Source organism: Neofelis nebulosa, chromosome 13 (assembly GCF_028018385.1).
Source record: "Neofelis nebulosa isolate mNeoNeb1 chromosome 13, mNeoNeb1.pri, whole genome shotgun sequence".
Classification (NCBI taxonomy): Eukaryota; Metazoa; Chordata; class Mammalia; order Carnivora; family Felidae; genus Neofelis; species Neofelis nebulosa.
Window position 1 is genome coordinate 74,161,672 of NC_080794.1, and position 18,616 is coordinate 74,180,287.

Genomic DNA, 18,616 nt, shown 5'->3' on the forward strand with positions numbered 1-18,616 from the left:
CGGAGCCTGGAGCCTGTTTCCGATTCTGTGTCTCCCTCGCTCTCTGCCCCTCCCCCGTTCATGCTCTGTCTCTCTCTGTCCAAAAATAAACAAAAAACGTTGAAAAAAAAATTTTTTTAAAAAAATAAAATAAAATTCATTTCAGTTGTAGGTTTTTAATAAATTGAGATGAAATCAAAATTTACTCCCTCCCTCTCCCTCTTCCCAGGAACAGAGAGCTCTTATTAAACTGCAGAAACTCGGATGCCCGGGTGGCTCAGTCGGCAGGGCGTCCCAACTCTTGATTTCAGCTCAGTCATCGTCTCCCAGTTCGTAGGTCCGGGCCCTGCATCAGGCTCTGCGCTAACAGTGTGGAGCCTGATTGGGATTCACTCTCTCTCCCTCTCTCTCTCTGTCCTTCCCCTGTGATCTCTCTCTCTCTCTCTCTCTCTCTGTCTCAAAATAAATAAATAAACTTAAAAAATTGCTTAAAAAAACCTATAGAAACTTGAATCCGTCTTCCTAATCTAAAGAACATTTCTTACTAACATTTCCAGTAGGGCAATAAATCCTCCCAAATAATCAATGTATGCTTGCAAAGATTGCCCTGTTTAATATCAATAACAAAAAAAAGAAAAAAGAAAGAAAAGACACTTCAAAATTTCAAGCTAAAATACACGGAGTCATAAGATACAGTCATGGTAGTAGTTTTTGAAATTATGTAAATGTTACACCCTTATCAAACAATGTTATGTTTATTAAATGTAATAAATATACACTTATTTATTTAATGTATATTAAATAAATATTTAACATATTTATAAATATATAAATCCTGGCTTACCCTGCGTTACTTCTCTCCTGGTCATCTCTAGCAAATCCCTCTCCCCAAATGTCACCTGCTTTCTGAAGATGCGGCTGAGACATTTACTCACTCCATTTATGGGGCTTCTGTCTCACCTTATAGACACCTCCGTGGGGCTCACCTCCCTCAGAAGAGGTCATTGAGCAAATGATTCTTACTATATTTGTCGTCAGCCGGTTAAAGGAGTTCATGTGGTTTTAAAAATAACGAAATGCTGCCCAGGAGACAGCTTTGATATTTGAGCAGGATATATGAGTCCTTACACCCACAGGGTAATAGAGCTGAAGGGAATCTTCGAGACCATTTGATCATTTATAAGGATTCAGAAGCTAAGGCCCAGAAATGACATTCCCAGGGATATTCATCAAGGAAGTGGGAGGCCCAGAGCCAGAATGTGGGGCTAAAGGGTCCGTTAAGCACCCACTTTATCAATGAGTCAGCCTCGGCTTTCAGAAACTCCTAGATGAGGTCCCTTCCACAAATCACTAGCCGTGAGCAGGAAGTGGATATCTGGGCCGGCTGTGGCCTCACCTTGTTTGGGGGCAGAATGGTGATGTCATCATAATTGATTTGCCACCAAATGTCTTCCTTTCGCCTTCGCAATTTTCCCCTCTGAATCCTTAACCAAAGACCTATGATGACAGCTCCCAAGACAGTAATCAAGAGGGCCATAGCGAGGATCACAGCAGTCACGCCTGGAGGACAGGGACATGTCATCACTACAGCCTGCTGAAGAACAGAAGAGAGCACGTCCTGGCCCCAGCCTGGTCATGCCACACAGATGCCTCAAAGGCTATCCAGGCCTGGGTCCAAGCTAGGATGTCCTGGGTCCACTCAGACTTGTCTCTCCCAAGAATTCTTTTCTGACCTCCCCTCTGGTTCCCATGGCAACTGCACCCACCTCCCCCTGTGGATAGAAACTTCCATTGTGGACAATGGGGATGACTTCTAGTACCACCACCACTGTTACTGAACGCTCACTATGAGTTCTTAGAGTTGTTCTCTGTTATGATCCACCTAATTCCAGGAGCAGCAGGCAATACTCCCTTGTTCAGACTCTAACTCCTTAGAAATGAAGTCCCTGAGACTCACATCCCAGGGGCCAGGTTTCCCTGGAGCTGAGGCTCTCTACAGGGGAGGCAGGTGATGTTGGAGATTTTTTGGGTGGCTGCAACTGGAGAGCGTGGCTAGTCTGTAGCGGGTAGAGGCCTGGGATGCAGCTATTCAGTGCACAGGACACGTCCGCACACAAAGAGTAGCCTGCCCCAAACATCAACAGTGCCACCGCTGTTGAGATACCCTCCTGGGGAGAATCCCTACCTACCACCTTCTCTGAGCGCCCGCACTGACCTGTAGAAGCAGGCGCCTTTCCGCAGAGCTCGTTGTCAAATCCACAGCTGGGTCTGTCTTCAGGAAGTGAGCCCTGGGGCCAAGGAAGAGTGGAGAGATTCCTCGCGGGTCTTAAAAAAAAAAAAAAAAAGACAATTACAAGTCAGTGCCCACTGCATTTATTCTGCTTTGTCACTACCTTAGGCAGGGCAGAAGCAACCGAAACATGCACGTCATTTGCAAGAAGCAGGCCTTGGTCTCTTAATTCAAACATTTGGTGACCCATCCGGTTTTCACACCTCACCTAGACTCTTCAAACTCACCTGCAGATCATCTAATTCATGGAAGAGCACTATCATTCCGTTGGGGAGAAGAGCTGACTTCATCTTTTGATTGGAACCCTGTCACTTTTGATTTAAAAGTGATGTGTCAATGCTCCGGTGTTGCTGGGATTTTCTCCCGTGTTTGATGTAGACAACTCTTGTTACACAGCACCTTGACATCGCACACACCAAAACACCGCCCCCTTCGTGGAGAATGCCTGTTCCTACAATACCGAAGATCTGTTTGTTACTGAGGATTATGATTTTTTCATTTCCTGGGCCAGTTTACTTTGGCACATTAAAATTCCATAAGGGTAGGGAGGGAGAACAGTGTCAAATCAAATCTGGATTGGGGGTGGTGATGGTGGGGACAAGTAGCAATTCAATTAAGCTTTAGGTTTCCTTTTAGCTTTCTCATTGATTTATAGCTGAGAGAACAAAAACAGATTTTTTTTCCCCAGGGATTCCTGGGTACAGGAAGCCGGGATGGCACGCAGGTCCTGGTGTCCACAAAGCTGTCTGTTTGGGAATCAGGCCGCCTGGGTTGAGTGGGTTTGGCTGGCTGGGGACTCGATCCTGCAGGGGGTGCTGTGTTCCCCCACCCCTAGGGGAGGGCCTCTCCCTGAGATCGTGGGCTGTGGGACCTGCCTGGCTGCAAGAGGAGGCCTAGGTCCCCGTGGAGGTGCACTTGGGGGGTGCTGTGTTCTAAATTAGGATCTGAAGTGCCTGAGCCACACCCACAAGCAAGGGCAAGATTATTTTAAAGGCCCAGAGTAGACCTTCACCTGAGTTCAGGAGCAACAGACAACCTGTGTGGTGCATTCTAGGAGCCAGATCCCAAACCGGCCTCCCGACAGGACCCCTAGCCCCCGCCCCCTCCCAGGTCCCTTCCTGTAGCACGATCTAAACATAAAGATCCCGCCAGTACCTGATTACTTTCTGATCGCTGTCATATTGAAGAAAAGGAAGAAAGCGGGACCCGTTTCAAGATTTCTGTAGAGCATAGATTGAGTAATCCACGTGCCTTTCTCCCTGGGAGTCCACAAACACGGGGCCAGTGATTCCTGGGAAGAGAGAAGATGCTTACGATGAGGGGGACAGAGGGGAGCATGTGGCTGGAAATGCCAGTCTGTCAGCTCAGATGAGCAGAAGCCCCGCCCAGCAGCCACCAAAAGCCAGCAGTGAGGTTCTTGTCCTTTCAGGAAATCTGAGACAGTGTCAAGGAGGAGCGTGAAAAAGGAAAGGTGGTTCAGAGTGGTCCCCTGGTGGGGCAGGGCACTTTGGGCAGGCAAATGTGTGTTGTTAGGCCTATGCTGGGGAGCCCATCCAGCATTAAAAAAAACCAAACAACCCACAATCAGATGTGACAAAAGGAGGCTGATGGCCTGCCAGGCCCCCGGGGCATGAGTTTGCAAAGTTTGTTCTTAGCAAGCCTCTTCCCTCTTAGTTTTGGTTTGTGCTTGGTGTCGACATGGTGCCCCGTCCTGGCCCAGGATATGCTCAACCCCACGCACAAAGGACATGTTAGAGATTCCAGGGCAGCAAAATACGGCTCTTCCATACCAGCGACTAGGACGTATGGTCTGACATAGGACTTATCGCAGCTTCGTTCCCACCGGGGAGAGGACACAAAATGACCATTTATTGAGCACCTGCTGTGTGCCCAGCACCGCGGGTCATGGTGATTTCACACGACTAGCCCCAGCGGACCCTTCCGGGGAGGCACCACTCCTTAACAAGCAGAGGCTGGAGGCAGACTCCCCTGAGTTTCCAGGGCCAGGAAGAGGCAGGCCTGTTAGGCTCCAAGTGCTGTGTTCTCCCCAGGACCCCGCGCTGCCGGGCCGTGCGAACGCGTGCTGGCATCCCGAGTGTGAGGGCCGAGCCCAGCTCCTTGCTGAGGTTTGCACACAGAGCTGGCACAAATGCAACAACCCGAATTGCTGCCTTCAGCATGTACTTTGTTTATGGCGCAACAAGGCGACGGGGGTTCATCTCCTAATTTGACCTCCTTGGCCAAGAGCCTCTTTTCAATTGGTGTGAAGGCCCCTGGCACTCACTAGTTCTGTGGCTGTGGTCCCGCCACCGTGTGGCAGAAACGAATACAAGAAGCAGAGACAAATATCCTGATTCTGTCCAGGGCCAGTCCGATCAGAGGGTATTATCCCTGTCTTAGGAATGAGAAACGAGTGCACTGAAAGGTGGTAGCCGTTGTTGAGCACCCAGGGTGATTTGCTTCCCAGCCTATCCTCACCCCTGCGAGCAGAACCAGACCGGGCAGTCCCATCATTAGAGGTCATTCTCGGGAATCAGGCCCAGCACCCCGGTCAGAGAGGGCACAGGATGGGAAGCATTGTGGAAGCAATCCCATGAGGCAGTCCTCACAGACTTTGAGTTTCATTCTAGACAGATTCGGCTCAAAAGGAGCTGGCGGGAGAGACTGCGCAGTGGTGGCAGCCGGGGACGGGGCGGGGGGGGGGGGATGATGTGCCCCCGAGGCCCCCTACCCTGGTCCGGGCAGCCTTCTGGATAGACCTGGAAGAGTGGCCCTTGGAAGCCGGGAGGTTGAACCTCAACCAGCCCTTGAAGAAGAATCTCCCTAAGAAAGAGGGACCCTGTGATTCGGTGAGGCAAGCCTCCAGCCACAGCCCGGCTTCTCCGGGCTCTGCCCATGGGAGCAGCAGCAGGCCCCCAGTCAAGGAAACCCAGTAGCAGGCAAGCCACTCACCCCGCAGTGCAGCGCAACAGGAGTCTCTCAGGGTGCCCACCAGCTGCTGCCCGTCTCAGAAATCTCGCCCGGCTGCCCCCAGCTCCCTCACCGTCTGGGCATAGAGCAGCACCGCGTCTCGAAGGTGGGCAGTGTAAGGGCTCACCTTCAGGGAGGGAGGCAAACGCAGGGAGGACTCTCTCTCTCTCTCTGTCCTCTTCACCTTGGAACACACCCGTGGTCCCCGCTGTCCCCCAGGGAGAGGAGGGCCCTCCAGGTGCCCGGGCCTGTGCCATCAAATCCCATAGCACGGACCACACTTGGCCTCTTGGGGCCTCCTGGGCCCGGGGAGATCACGTGATCCTGCAGGTCAGGCACGGCTCTTTAGGCCACGGGTGGGAGGGAGTATGGTTTAATGGAAAGAGGGCAGATTTCAGAGCCAGGCTGGCCCTGCTGCTTTACTGGCTGTTGAGTCTTGGGGTAAGTTCCATAACCTCTCTGAATCTCTCTGAATCTCACCTCACGATTAACAAAATGAGAAGGCCGCTGTCACGGTAATGATAAGGATAGTTAAATGAGGTAGAATAGGTATACTCCCATTCTCACTACCTGGAACATAGTAGGTCTTCAATACATGTTCTCTTCCATCCATTTGGTCAACAAAAATTTAAGTGCTGACTAGAGGCCAGGCAGGTTCTCCCTGGAGAAGCTGGTACAGAGCTGACACTTAGTAGACGACTCCCCCAGTATTTGTCAGTTGATCATCTTTTCTTTTGTGTGAGGATCCACAACGGGCCACCTTGTTCCTAATGGAACGCCTGTCATCAGTGACCCATCACCACCTTCAAGGTCAGCTCAGCCCCACCCTGGAAGTGGTTCCAGCCCTGGCCAATGGTGTCTCTATAAAGAATTCTCTGTGGGAATGAGACACTTTCCCCCATCATCCCACACATACAGAGACCACCACTGGCTGCTAATCTCTCTCCCGACCTTCTTCTCCCTGTTCCAGACCACCTACTTGCCTTGACCTGTCCTAGCTCCACATCTCTGATCCCTCCATTCTGGTTCCTGCTCCTGGCATCCTGCCGGGAAAGGAAATTGTTGAGGTTTGACGTCCCACTGGTATCAGTTCTGCTAATTCCATGTTCTGTATTATTAGATACTCAAAACCACACCCCAGAGGCAGATGTCATTATGAGTCCCATTTCCTGGGGGGAGACACAGATGTGTAGAAGATTAAGCAATTCACCTCAAGGCCCACAGTTAGTAAGTAACAGAATTGGGATAGGAGCCTAAGTCTCTGATTCCAAAGGCCACTGACCTCTCATCTCGTGACCTCTGTCCTCCTTTATGGTCCTGGGGTGCAGATTTCACAAGACAGCATCAGACTACTGTATATTTTGGACTGTTGAAGATGAGAAAGTGTGTGGCTGTGTGTGTGCACAGACACATTTGCGTGCATATGTCTGTGTGTGTGTGTGTTAGGGGAGTGAGGCAAGCAGAGGGGAAATAAGAGGGAGACTCTCAGAGCCAAACAAACATCCTTCAAGAAGGGGGCAGGGGCCTGTGCAGGAAGGCCCCACATCAGACCTGCTCGTCCGTGAATATGGAGCTGTGGAAGGGTGGTCCTCTCAGCCTTTGGTAGACTTGTTTTTGGAAGTCTTCACCTCCAGGGCCTTCTCCATAGGAGCCAAAGGCTATGAGAAACACTGACTCATAGACCGTGGAGGAGTGCGTCGCCTTCTGATTCGTCAATACCTCCTTCCAAAAACTGTCCTGAAACACAATGAAATAAACATAGTCATTCTGTACGAAATACTCCTGTTCAACGGAACCGCATAAAGTCAACGTCGAATTTGAATCTCTTCACTGCGATCCTTGGAAACACAACTTTCAGGACAAAGTTTAGGCTCTAATTTATTAAGCGAGGGATAAGCCAAAGAAAACATAAACAGCTAGCATTTAATGAGCACACACTATGTGCAAAGCTCTTAACTTTTGCTTAATTACATCTCAGTGTTACACAGCAATAAGAACCCGAGGCCTGGAGAAAGGCAGGCCTTACTATGACTTCTGGCTCCACCAGCTGATGACTGCCACCTTGGACAGGTATACAGCCTTCCTGCCCTGGTTTTACTCACCTATCTAATATAATACAGACAGTGATAGCACTGCCTTGTGGGTTGCGTGAGGATTAAATGAGATAGTCCACGGAAGCTCCTGGCGCCCAGCTTGGTGTAAGTTAAGCCCTCAGTCAATGCTGGCTGTTATCACTGTATGTGGCCTGCATCCAGCCTTTGCACACTAAATGGATGGGAGATGTTCCAGGGGGCCTGGGAGCCCACCCATTTTCGAGCTAGTGTTGAAAGAGTGGGAAGTAAGCCAAAAAAATAATAAATAAATAATAATAACTTACCTGGGGTGTCAAGACCTTAAGATGCAGAAACCTTACCTTCTAGCAATGGGTGGCAAAACACTTGAAAAATTTAGGACTGCTGATTTTTTTTTTTGTAATATCATTTTTACTTCTTTAGATAGATAGATAGATATAGATAGATATAGATACAGATAGGTATATAATTTGTTGCCAAGTTAGCTCACATATAGTGTATATAGTGTGCTCTTGGCTTCGGGGGTAAATTCCCATGATTCATTGCTTACATACAACACCCAGCGCTCGTCCCAACAAGTGCCCTCCTGAATGCCCATCACTCATTTTCCCCAACCCCTGGCCCCCCACCCCCATCAACCCTCAGTTTATTCTCTGTATTTAAGAGTCTCTTATGGTTTGCTTCTCTCTCTGTTTGTAACTTTTTTTTCCTTCCCTTCCCCCATCTTCTGTTAAGTTTCTCAAATTCCACATATGAGTGAAAACATATGATATCTGTCTTTCTCTGTCTGACTTATTTCACTTAGCGTAATGCCCTCCAGCTCCATCCACGTTGTTGCAAATGGCAAGATTTCATTCTTTTTCATCGCTGAGAAGCATTCCATTGTGTGCGTGTGTGTGTGTGTGTGTGTGTGTGTGTGTGTATATATATATATATATATATATATAAAGAGGTAATATATACATATATCACCTCTTCGTTATCCATTCATCAGGACTATTGATTCTCAATTTTCTTCTTATGGTTTAGGTGGTTTGTTATGATCATTATTATCTATATTATTACTATTATGAAATGAATGCCCACTCATTGCCTGTATATACATGAAAGACCACAAAATCTTCCCCGATTCCCCTATGGCTCCCTCCTGTCAGTTCCGTATGCGTGTGTATTTTACTTAAGTAGTATCACACTATAATGCTGTTCTGCACCTTGATTTGTCCCCCACTAAGCCTACATTGGGAATCTTTTTCTAGAATGGATTTATGCTATTCTTTTTTTTTTTTTTTAGAGCAGCATGAATTCAATTGCATGGACGTTGTGTGGTATGTTTTTACTTCTATATGATTTCTGCCACTATAAGCCAACTGGAATGTGATCATCAAGGTTTGGGGAAAAAGCAGCAAGGGTGTTGAAGGGCTTCTCTGTCAATACCGAGACTGGCCCAGCATCTCCTCATCTGTCTGAAGGCAGAGGGGACAGAAATGAAGAGTAAGGGGTGGCCAGCAGTGACAAGGGAAGGTGGGAGGATGTTCTGGGAAGTCTGGCATATGTGTAGAATTCCAGCTGGCTGCCCAGAGAGATCTGAGACACTTTGGGCAATCGAAAATACTCTTGATAAAAAGATAAAAGAAATCTGGAACATTATTATACGTTTTTCTTTACTCCCTTTTGCCTTATTTCAGCTCATGATTGTATAAGACAAGCTCATTTTAGAAAGATAAAACTGCCATAAAAATTATACAGTGTGTCCATAGCTAAGTACAAATGGCCTACTAGTGTGGTGTGGTGATTAAATATACAGCCCACTGGCTTTAAATACTAGCTCTCGGGGCGCCTGGGTGGCTCAGTCGGTTAAGCGTCCGACTTCGGCTCTGGTCATGATCTCACGGTCCGTGAGTTCGAGCCCCGCATCGGGCTCTGTGCTGACAGCTCAGAGCCTGGAGCCCGTTTCAGATTCTGTGTCTCCCTCTCTCTCTGCCCCTCCCCTGTTCATGCTCTGTCTCTCTCTGTCTCAAACATAAATAAACATTTAAAAAAAATTTTAAATACTAGCTCTCTCTCCTACCAGTCATGTGGCCTCTGGTAAGTTATTTCAGCTTTCAGGATCTCAGTTTCCTCATCTACAAGTTCTATGAGTCCTCATCTATGAGTCCACAGAGGACCCATAAAAAGTAGCCCTCCATGGGGTGGTGTGAGCTGAAATGGGTTTTACTATGTCAAGTACTCGCGGTGGGGCCTGGCATCCAGTAAACACTCCATAAGGCAGAGCTATCGGGGCAAAGAGCTCAGTCCCAGTGTCCATAAGACCCAATTTGGAAGACCAGCTATTCCCCTCAAGAGCTCTGAGCTCTTGGGTAGGGTATCTCAGTTAGCTCAGCCTCTGTTTTTTTTGTCTGGAATGCTAGTGACATCCACCTTACGAGACTGTTGGAAATAAGAGAGCCATGATGTGTGTAAATTATGCATGGAATAGCTGACTCACGGGACCCTTGGGAGTGTTGAGAGCAATGAGGCAAGTAATATGTGTACCTTGGTACTTAGAGGAGGTACATGGTACGTTTTAGCCATCCCGACCATTACCAAGTGAACCAAACCACCTAAGAATTGTCTAATGGGACCAGTATGTTGGCCTTTTGAGGCTTTTCCTAGGGCTCCACCAGAGACCTCTCACCTACTGTGCAGAAGAACTCTGGGTAAATTCTTTCAGCTCAGTTTCAGGGTCCTGATCCTACAAGGAGAACACGAGGGCACCCGCCTCATGGGATAGTAGTGAGTACTCAGTGAACTGATGCATCTGGTGCATAGCAAGTGCTCCTTGCTTGCTACTTCTTACTGTGGGAACCATAGAGGGCTCATGAGCACCACCTCCAACTGCTGCAAAACAATGAAGACAAATTCTCCTGTGTTGAGTCCCAGGTTCTCTGCAGCCAGCAGCATAATTTTTGCATCCTCTGAGCTGCCGATTAAGATGATAACTAAGAAGAGAAAACAAAGTCAGCCAGTTGTACATGTTCACATGCACATGTGCCCACACTACACACACACACGCACACGCACACACACACACACACACACACACACACACACACTTTGTAAAGTCCAGCCTGAAGCCACTCCAAATGAGCCAATGAGACGTGGACTTTTTCTTTCCTTGAGCATGCTTTAGGAAATAGGAAAGCCCAGACTATTCCCAGCATGTGCACTTCCGGAACCACACCAGCAGTACATAAGCTGGTGTCACAAAAGTCCTCACTGCGCTCTCTCCCAAAGTACAAGCCAAAAGAAGGTTGTGACCACTTTCTGGGCTCTCGTTTCTTCACGTAATTCACTCAGAGCAACAGATCTGGCTTGTGGCTCATCAGCCACACAGCAATTAGGAAGAGTTCACAGAAGACCCAGAACCAGGAGCATTCAGACCTTCTAACTTTGGATGGGCGGGGGGCCGGGGAGGGGGAGACAGGAAGCAGAGGTCACGGTGCTTTTATTCCGTCCAAACACATCAGCATGCATTATGACACCCAAATGAAGTAGTGACTTATTTTTTCAAAGGAGGCAAATGATAATCTGCTGATTTGAGTCCCAGTTGTGCGTCAGGCACTGTACTACAGACAGGATACAGCAGTGAGCAAGAGAGAAGGCCCCTGCCTTCAGGGAGCTGACAGCCACAAGGCATGCAAGTGAAGAGATTACCGAGAGCATTTAAGATTCTAATTAGTGAGGGGGGAAGGATGCTCTCATACTGATGTGGGTGAGGTGGTGGTGGGAGGGGGGACTGCTCCAGGTCAGGTAGTCTGAAAAGACTCCTTGGGGCAAGTGGGCTCTGGGCTGAGTCTGGAAGGAGAAGAGGAAGCTATGTATCCACAGAAAGAGGGCCGGGTGGGGTGGGGTGGGATTGCAGGTAGCACTCCAGGCCAAGGGATCAGCACGTCCCCAAGTCCCAAGACCGTAAAGGCCATAAGGGCTTAGTTTATTGGAAGAACAGAGAGGAGTCAGTTACTAATTCATGCCAGAAAGCAGAGCCTCATAAGTACCATGACAAAAATAATTGCTATCACATGCTGACCAGTTATTGTGTTCAGCACTTCACAGGCATGACTTCATTTAATCCTCACCATTCTGTGAGGTAGCTAAGATAATTGTCTCCATCTTACCAGAGGCACAGAGAGGTTAATGTACTCGCTCAAGAGCACACAGCTAGAAAGTGTCAGAGGCTGGTTTCAAACCTAGAGCTTTCTATCTCCACAGCCCATCTCTAAACGATAACCCAAATGCAAAGACCCAGCCCATCTGGAAGATGCTTCCAAAACTGGCTCTGTGCATCATAACACTATAGCATCAGGGATTTCACTTTAAAGAAAAAATAACTTTGTTCTTGGTGATGCTTTTATGTATCATTAATTTTGCACCATTTCCTTCTGCTTTTTACATCCATAGAAAAATGAAGTTCTTAGTTTTTTCCAAACCATCTGCTTTCCTATTTGTCTCTACAAACATAAGCAATGGAAGACTCTTTCCTACTTACTTCTGACAATCAATGGCACGCTTCTAAGATTCTCTCGAAGGAAGGCTGGATCGCTGTTGATGTATTTCACACTGGCAGCGATGGTGAAATGGGATTTGAGTCCGTTCTCTACAACCTTCCATAATTCAACCACTCTGTCCCAGGAGGAAGTCCCAGAGTGACCTCCAAACATCCCAATGTGTTTCCAACCCAAGTACCAGAGACTTTTCTGGAGCACATCACCAATTTTGTGCACGGGCGACACAAGTTTCACATACGTGTCATATAAGTTGTCCTCCAGTTTTGCAGTTTGTCCAACAAAGTCCAACACAGGAATGTTCCACTCTGAGGCCAACAAGCCAATAACCTTGAAAGAAAACAAAAGGATGCCTTTCTATAACTCGGTTTAGGCTACACTCAAACCCCGTTGGAAGGTGTCTGCGTAAACTTTGGATTCAGTGAGTCTATGGGTCAGACTGAATCCTCTCTTTTGGAATATTGATGATAATGTCTTGGATCCATCTTCAGGATGCAAAACCTCAAAGGACAAGAATAACGATAGCGAGCATTTATTGATCGATTTGTTCCTTATTTACTTCTCAATACTTTTCATTAGGGTCCTACTATTTACAAGGAACTGTGGAGATCTTGCTCTTAAAGGAGCTTATGATCAACTCTTTCAGGAGCTAAGGCATATAAAAATAGTTTAAAGTATACCATTCAATACTTATCGGCTATAGATTTATAGGAGTTAAGTAAGAAATTACTTCTGATTTGGGAATTGGGGATGTGAATGGTCAGGGTGGAGGAATGAAGACACACTCCACGGCCTTTGAATTTGCCTTTGGAAATTGGATGGCTCTGGAAAGCTAGAAATATGTCAAAGGAAAAATTCTGGAAGAGATCAAGATCCAAGTTCAAATGTGAACTTCATTTGTTAGCACCCAGTACTGATAGTTCCCCGGTATGTTTCAGAGTGAGGACTGTGATGTTCCTTCCTAGTCAGCTTTGCATTAACACCTGTCAGAGACGGGATGCCAAGGACTTCCACAAAGCTAATCTCATCAGCTAAACAGCTACAAGTCATGTGTTTGTCTACTTTGCTTGCTCTGGCTTACTGCAATATGTCATACTTCACTCTTTGCCGTTTACTTTTACCATCGCTGAATAATTTATTACACACACCAAAGGGAAATCTACACAAGCAAATGATATTTTTCTGTTTGAAACGAAGCATTCACTTTCCACTTACTCTTTGTGAGCCATGTGGCTGACAGCATTAGAGTGAATAAGAAGGTTCTACGTACAATAGCACCAAGTCTAAACAATCAACAAGTTAGGGAGTGAACTAGTAATTAGTGATTTGAAAGGCTTTCCTTAAAGAGAATGTTAACTGTTATGATTACATGGTCTCATTACATCTCAAAGAAATGGTACTCAAGACCTACATAGTTAGTATGTATAACGTCACCCTTGCCAAGAGATTATTCCAGTCTGTACTATCATTTTAATTTTTTTAACGTTTCTTTCTTTTTGAGAGAAAAGAGACAGAGTGTGAGCTGGAGAGGGGGCAGAGAGAGGGGGAGACACAGAATCTGAAGCAGGCTCCGGGCTCTGAACCATCAGCACAGGGCCCGACGCAGGACTCGAACTCACCAACTGTGAGATTGTGACCTGAGCCAAAGTCTGCTGCTTAACCGACTGAGCCGCCCAGGTGCCCCTGTGCCATCATTTAAAAAACCATCCCTGGGGCGCCTGGGTGGCGCAGTCGGTTAAGCATCCGACTTCAGCCAGGTCACGATCTCGCGGTCCGTGAGTTCGAGCCCCGCGTCAGGCTCTGGGCTGATGGCTCGGAGCCTGGAGCCTGTTTCCGATTCTGTGTCTCCCTCTCTCTCTGCCCCTCCCCTGTTCATGCTCTGTCTCTCTCTGTCCCAAAAATAAAAAAAAATTTAAAAAAAAAAACGTTGAAAAAAAAAAATAAAAAACCATCCCTTCCAACGGACACTCAGCCAAAGTTTCTGAAAGGCTATACTCTACCTCTGCTGCTTCTGGGCATGCTGGTCCGAACAGGGCAGGAATCCGTTCTCTCTGGACCTGGTTGGTGAAAACAAGAGACTCTGCAGTGCTGCAGGTTGAGTTGGTATAAGTGAACTCCCAGCTGAAGTTTCCAAAATCTGCTGTCTCTGAGTTGATCTTGTCCATGGCAATCTGGAGGCCCGCACCCAGCTTTTGCATGCTGAATGGGTGAGAGATGTTCCAGGGGGCCTGGAAGCCCATGGTGAGTTTAGCAGTCTCAAGCCAAGTCACCAGCATGCTGACCAAGAGTGTCAGAACTAGTGTTGGGTGGGCAACATGACATTCAATCCCCCAACGGAGCTCAGATCTGAGGCCTCCGCACCTACCCTGGAAGCCATGGATGACAGCTAACACCTGTATCACAGCAGGAGCCTCCTGACCACTCAAGGCAGGAGTTTAAATGATTGTGCAGAGTTCCCTGAGGACTGCAGCTTGCTTTCCAGTCAGTGGCATTAATTAACCAAAACCTTCCCTTTTCAGAGTCTGTCCTAACACCTCTAGAAGCAGCAGTGTTGAAAAAAGAAACTGGGGCAAGGAGTCATCAAAGCCCTGGTAATGGGTCCAGTGACACCTCTGACAAAATAATGGTCCTGGGAAGGTCACGTAACTCCCACTCCATCTCCACTAGCCTTTTGCTAGTAAAATAAAAATCACGAGAGGGGCGCCTGGGTGGCGCAGTCGGTTAAGCGTCCGACTTCAGCCAGGTCACGATCTCGCGGTCCGTGAGTTCGAGCCCCGCGTCAGGCTCTGGGCTGATGGCTCGGAGCCTGGAGCCTGTTTCCGATTCTGTGTCTCCCTCTCTCTCTGCCCCTCCCCCGTTCATGCTCTGTCTCTCTCTGTCCCAAAAATAAATAAAAAACGTTGAAAAAAAAATTAAAAAAAAAAAAAATCACGAGAACCACTCAAGTGTGGACAGATGGCCCGGGCTGGAATTCTGATTTCACCATATATTGTGTGACCTAGGACATGTTACTTCCCGTCTCTATGCCTTCATTTCCTGATCCATAAAGTGGGGGTAAGACTGCAAAGGGATCCTCACCAAAGTGACGTGGTAAGGATTAAAAGTGATCGAGTGCCTGACATAATATCTGGGCAAAGAGCCATTTCGTCAATGTTAGATGATGGTGGTGATTGATGATGTTGATATCATTATCACAATGATTATTATCACCTGCTGAACCTATCTTCCAGGAAATTCTTCTAGATTAAGTGAAGTGATGGCTGTGAGTGGGATTACCAACAGCTGGTATAGTCTGTATCCCTCACCCAAGCCTAGGGCACCAGGGAGATGTTACTGATGGATGAACACGAACTCTCCCGCTGCGCAGCTCAGGGCAGAGCTGAGGACAGGTCTTTGTTGATGAATTACATGTGATATATTACATGTATAATATTTTACAGAGAAATTTTGCTTTACATTGCAGGGATGGCAGGCCCCTTGGGGAGCCATCGCTATCCCCAGGTAAGATGACCCAGCCACCAGCTGGGCAAATGCTCATAAGTATAAATGGTTCACTCCCCATCTACCATCAGCTTTCTTCTAGATCCCACTGGCAGAGAAGGGGCTGGCATCTCCAACTCACCTCGGGATTATGTATTTCGGCACTGTAGGCTTGTTGTGATTCTTTTTTTTTAAATTTTTTTTTTAACATTTCTTTATTTTTGAGACAGAGAGAGAGACAGCATGAACAGGGGAGGGTTAGAGGAAGAGGGAGACATAGAATCTGAAACAGGCTCCAGGCTCTGAGCTGTCAGCACAGAGCCCGACGCGGGGCTCGAACCCACAGATCGCGAGATCATGACCTGAGCCGAAGTCAGACGCTTAACTGACTGAGCCACCCAGGTGCCCCTTGTTGTGATTCTTAAAGCTTGATCTAAGGACCACCTACCTCAGTCTCTCCTGATGGTCAGATGTATAGATTCCAGGCTCCCAGTGCAGACCCTCTGAACCAGAATGTCTTGGGTTTATCCTTGGAATCTGCATTTAACAGACCCTCACATATCCCCAGGTACACTAAGGTTTGAGAGACTTTGAGACAGTCTGAGGTGAGAGGAAGGAAAGGATAGCCAATCACTATTCATTATCTATTTACCTTCCTTCAGTATCAAGCACCCAGGATGGGACTACTGAGCCTTAGGTCTAGCCTACCTCAGAGGTCCATTTTCAAACCTGTGCATTAGAGGGGTTGCTTTTCTCCAAACCAAACTCATCATAACTGGTTCTTCACCCAGTTACAGATTCTCTCTCTCCTCTGCTAGGACAGCTCTGTGTCAATTGGCCAAAAAATCAAGTGTGGACTCCCATGCTCTGACCATAGTTAGAATTCCATGAACCTCTTTTACCCCTATGCTTACCAGATGTATGTGATCCTGGGAAAGTCAGTTACATCTGTGTCTTAGTTTCTTCAATTTCGGAAGAACACGATAACACCCCTTACAGAAGGATGTTGTAAAGATATTGTGAGATTACCTAATTCCTCAGCACAGTGCTCTGCATTTAGTAGGAACTCAATAAAGGAACATCCCTGATGGATGTATCATTGCACCAGTCATGTCAAAGCTAGGAGTCTGGATATGTCTTATTACATACACTGCATCCCGTCTCCCCTTCCCATACACAAACTTCTTAAAGCTCATAATCCCACTCTAGATAATTTTAGATTCTTCACATTTACAGAGTGTCTTTTTCTGAGAAACTCTGAAGCCAAGATGACTGTATGTGTCCCCTTTTGGATCCTCAGATCCAACACAGTGTTGGGCCTTTAAACATGCAAATTAATATTAATCATAATAAGTATAAATATGTTTTGTATTTGTAAGTGCTCACAAGTGGGTATGGTCAAAACCAGAAGAAGATACCAGTGAGGTTCAGTGTTGGTGAGGGTCTGATAAACAGACATACGCTGCTTATAGAAATGTTAGTTGGGGGGCGCCTGGGTGGCTCAGTTGGTTAAGCGTCCAACTCTTGGTTTCAGCTCAGGTCATGATCTCATGGTTCATGGGTTCAAGCCCCACGTCGGGCTCTGTGCTGACAGCATGGAACCTGCCTGGGATTCTGTCTCCCTCTCTCTCTGCCCCTCCCCTGCTCTCTCTCTCTCTCTCAAAAATAAATAAACATTTAAAAAAAAGTTAAAAAAAAAAAAGAAATGTTAGTTGGTAGCAGTTTTTCAACATGCATCCAAAAGCCTTAGGATATATGCATTTTTGACTCAGAAATTCCACTTTTGGGGATCCGTCCTAAAGAACAAGATCATACGATAAAACGTAACAATGGCACTATATACCTGAAACTAATATAACACTGTATGATAACTAAACTGGAATTAAAAGGAAAATTTTAATCTAAAAAATTAGAGACGGGGTGCCTGGATGGCTCAGTCGGTTAAGCGTCCGACTTCGGCTCAGATCATGATCTCGTGGTTTGTGGGTTCGAACCCTGCATCAGGCTCTGTGCCGACAGCCCACAACCTGGAGGCTGTTTTGGATTCTGTGTCTCCCTCTCTCTGCCCCTGCCCCACTCGTGCCCTCTCTTTCTCTCAAAAATAAATAAACATTAACAAAAAAATTGTTTTATATCAGACACAAGTTTTATGTCTAACAGTAGGGGCCTGGATCAGAAACATGGAGCAAATCCATATGATCGAGGATCATGCAGTCATCAAAAATGATATTTTAAATGTGCATTTATTGACTTAGATCATATTAAGTGAGGAAGCACACTATAAAAGTGGGATGTACCTTATTCCATTTTTATTTTCTTAAGGAGGCACACAAGTTTGCATAGCAAAGATTGCATACACCAAATCACTGTAAGTTGCTCTCTCTGGATGAGGGAAATTATATGGGTGTTTTTTTCTTCTCTTTACTTTCCTTCTCATGTTTTTTGTCTTCATGTCTGCAATGAGAAAGAAAAGTGAAAGTTTTGATTAGTAATAAGCCCTCCAGGGGCCTCTGGGTGGCTTGAGTCAATTAAGCATCCAGACTCGACTTCAGCTCAGGTCACGATCTCAGTGTCATAGGATCGAGCCCTTTGTCAGGCTCTGCGCTGGGAGTAGAGCCTGCTTGAGATTCTCTCTCTCCCTCTACCATTCATGCATGCTCTTTCTCTCCCTGGGAGATGGGGGGGTGGGGGACAAATAAAAACTAAACCCTACAGACTTGGATTTGGGGAGGAAAAGCATGGGCTCTAACTCATGGTATCTGAATTCTCAGGCCAGAAGAACCTCAGAGGCCTGAGTCTACACACCTCTAGGCACCTGGCTTACCTCCGTAGGCTCTGATCATTCTCTGCTGAGCTCAGTCCCTTCCATTTCTCCATTGCCCTCAGAGTGGGAGAGAAACAGATGCGACGGCCCAGGTAATGGCAATCATCATGTGGAAAGGTGGCCATGGTTACAGGCCCACCCACTTTGTGTGAAGCGTTTGACTGGCTGGAGTGGGAAGGCCTGAGGTTAAAAGCAGATTAAGGGGCCGGATAGGCACTGTGGTGTCAGGGAGGGGGCACGCGGTTCTCCACTTTGCTTCTCCAGCCCTCCTCCACTCTAGGAGATTCTCATGCCGGCAAGTTACCAGTGCCACGGTGGTGGATTGGGGCAGCTACATTGTTCCACCTGATGATGGTTTAAAAACAAAGGTAGACTGTGCATGGCCAGCAGAGGTACAGAGTTTGGTTCTCTATGTCAGTGGGGTAGTGCTTTGATTCCTAATTACTTTATCCCATCTCTA

General features: G+C 47.0%; 1 protein-coding gene across 1 annotated transcript in view; it reads right to left on the reverse strand.

The window, feature by feature from the left end:
* The window catches only part of LOC131492446 (guanylate cyclase 2G-like), a 48,212-nt gene extending 29,931 nt beyond the window's left edge, over positions 1–18,281 (reverse strand). The window contains 9 exon segments of the mRNA XM_058696052.1: positions 1,376–1,539; positions 2,183–2,304; positions 3,425–3,578; positions 5,240–5,366; positions 6,791–6,976; positions 10,180–10,289; positions 11,837–12,182; positions 13,853–14,273; positions 18,157–18,281. Coding sequence (XP_058552035.1) covers positions 1,376–1,539; positions 2,183–2,304; positions 3,425–3,578; positions 5,240–5,366; positions 6,791–6,976; positions 10,180–10,289; positions 11,837–12,182; positions 13,853–14,273; positions 18,157–18,281 — 1,755 coding nt within the window.
* Positions 18,282–18,616: the final 335 nt, after the last annotated feature.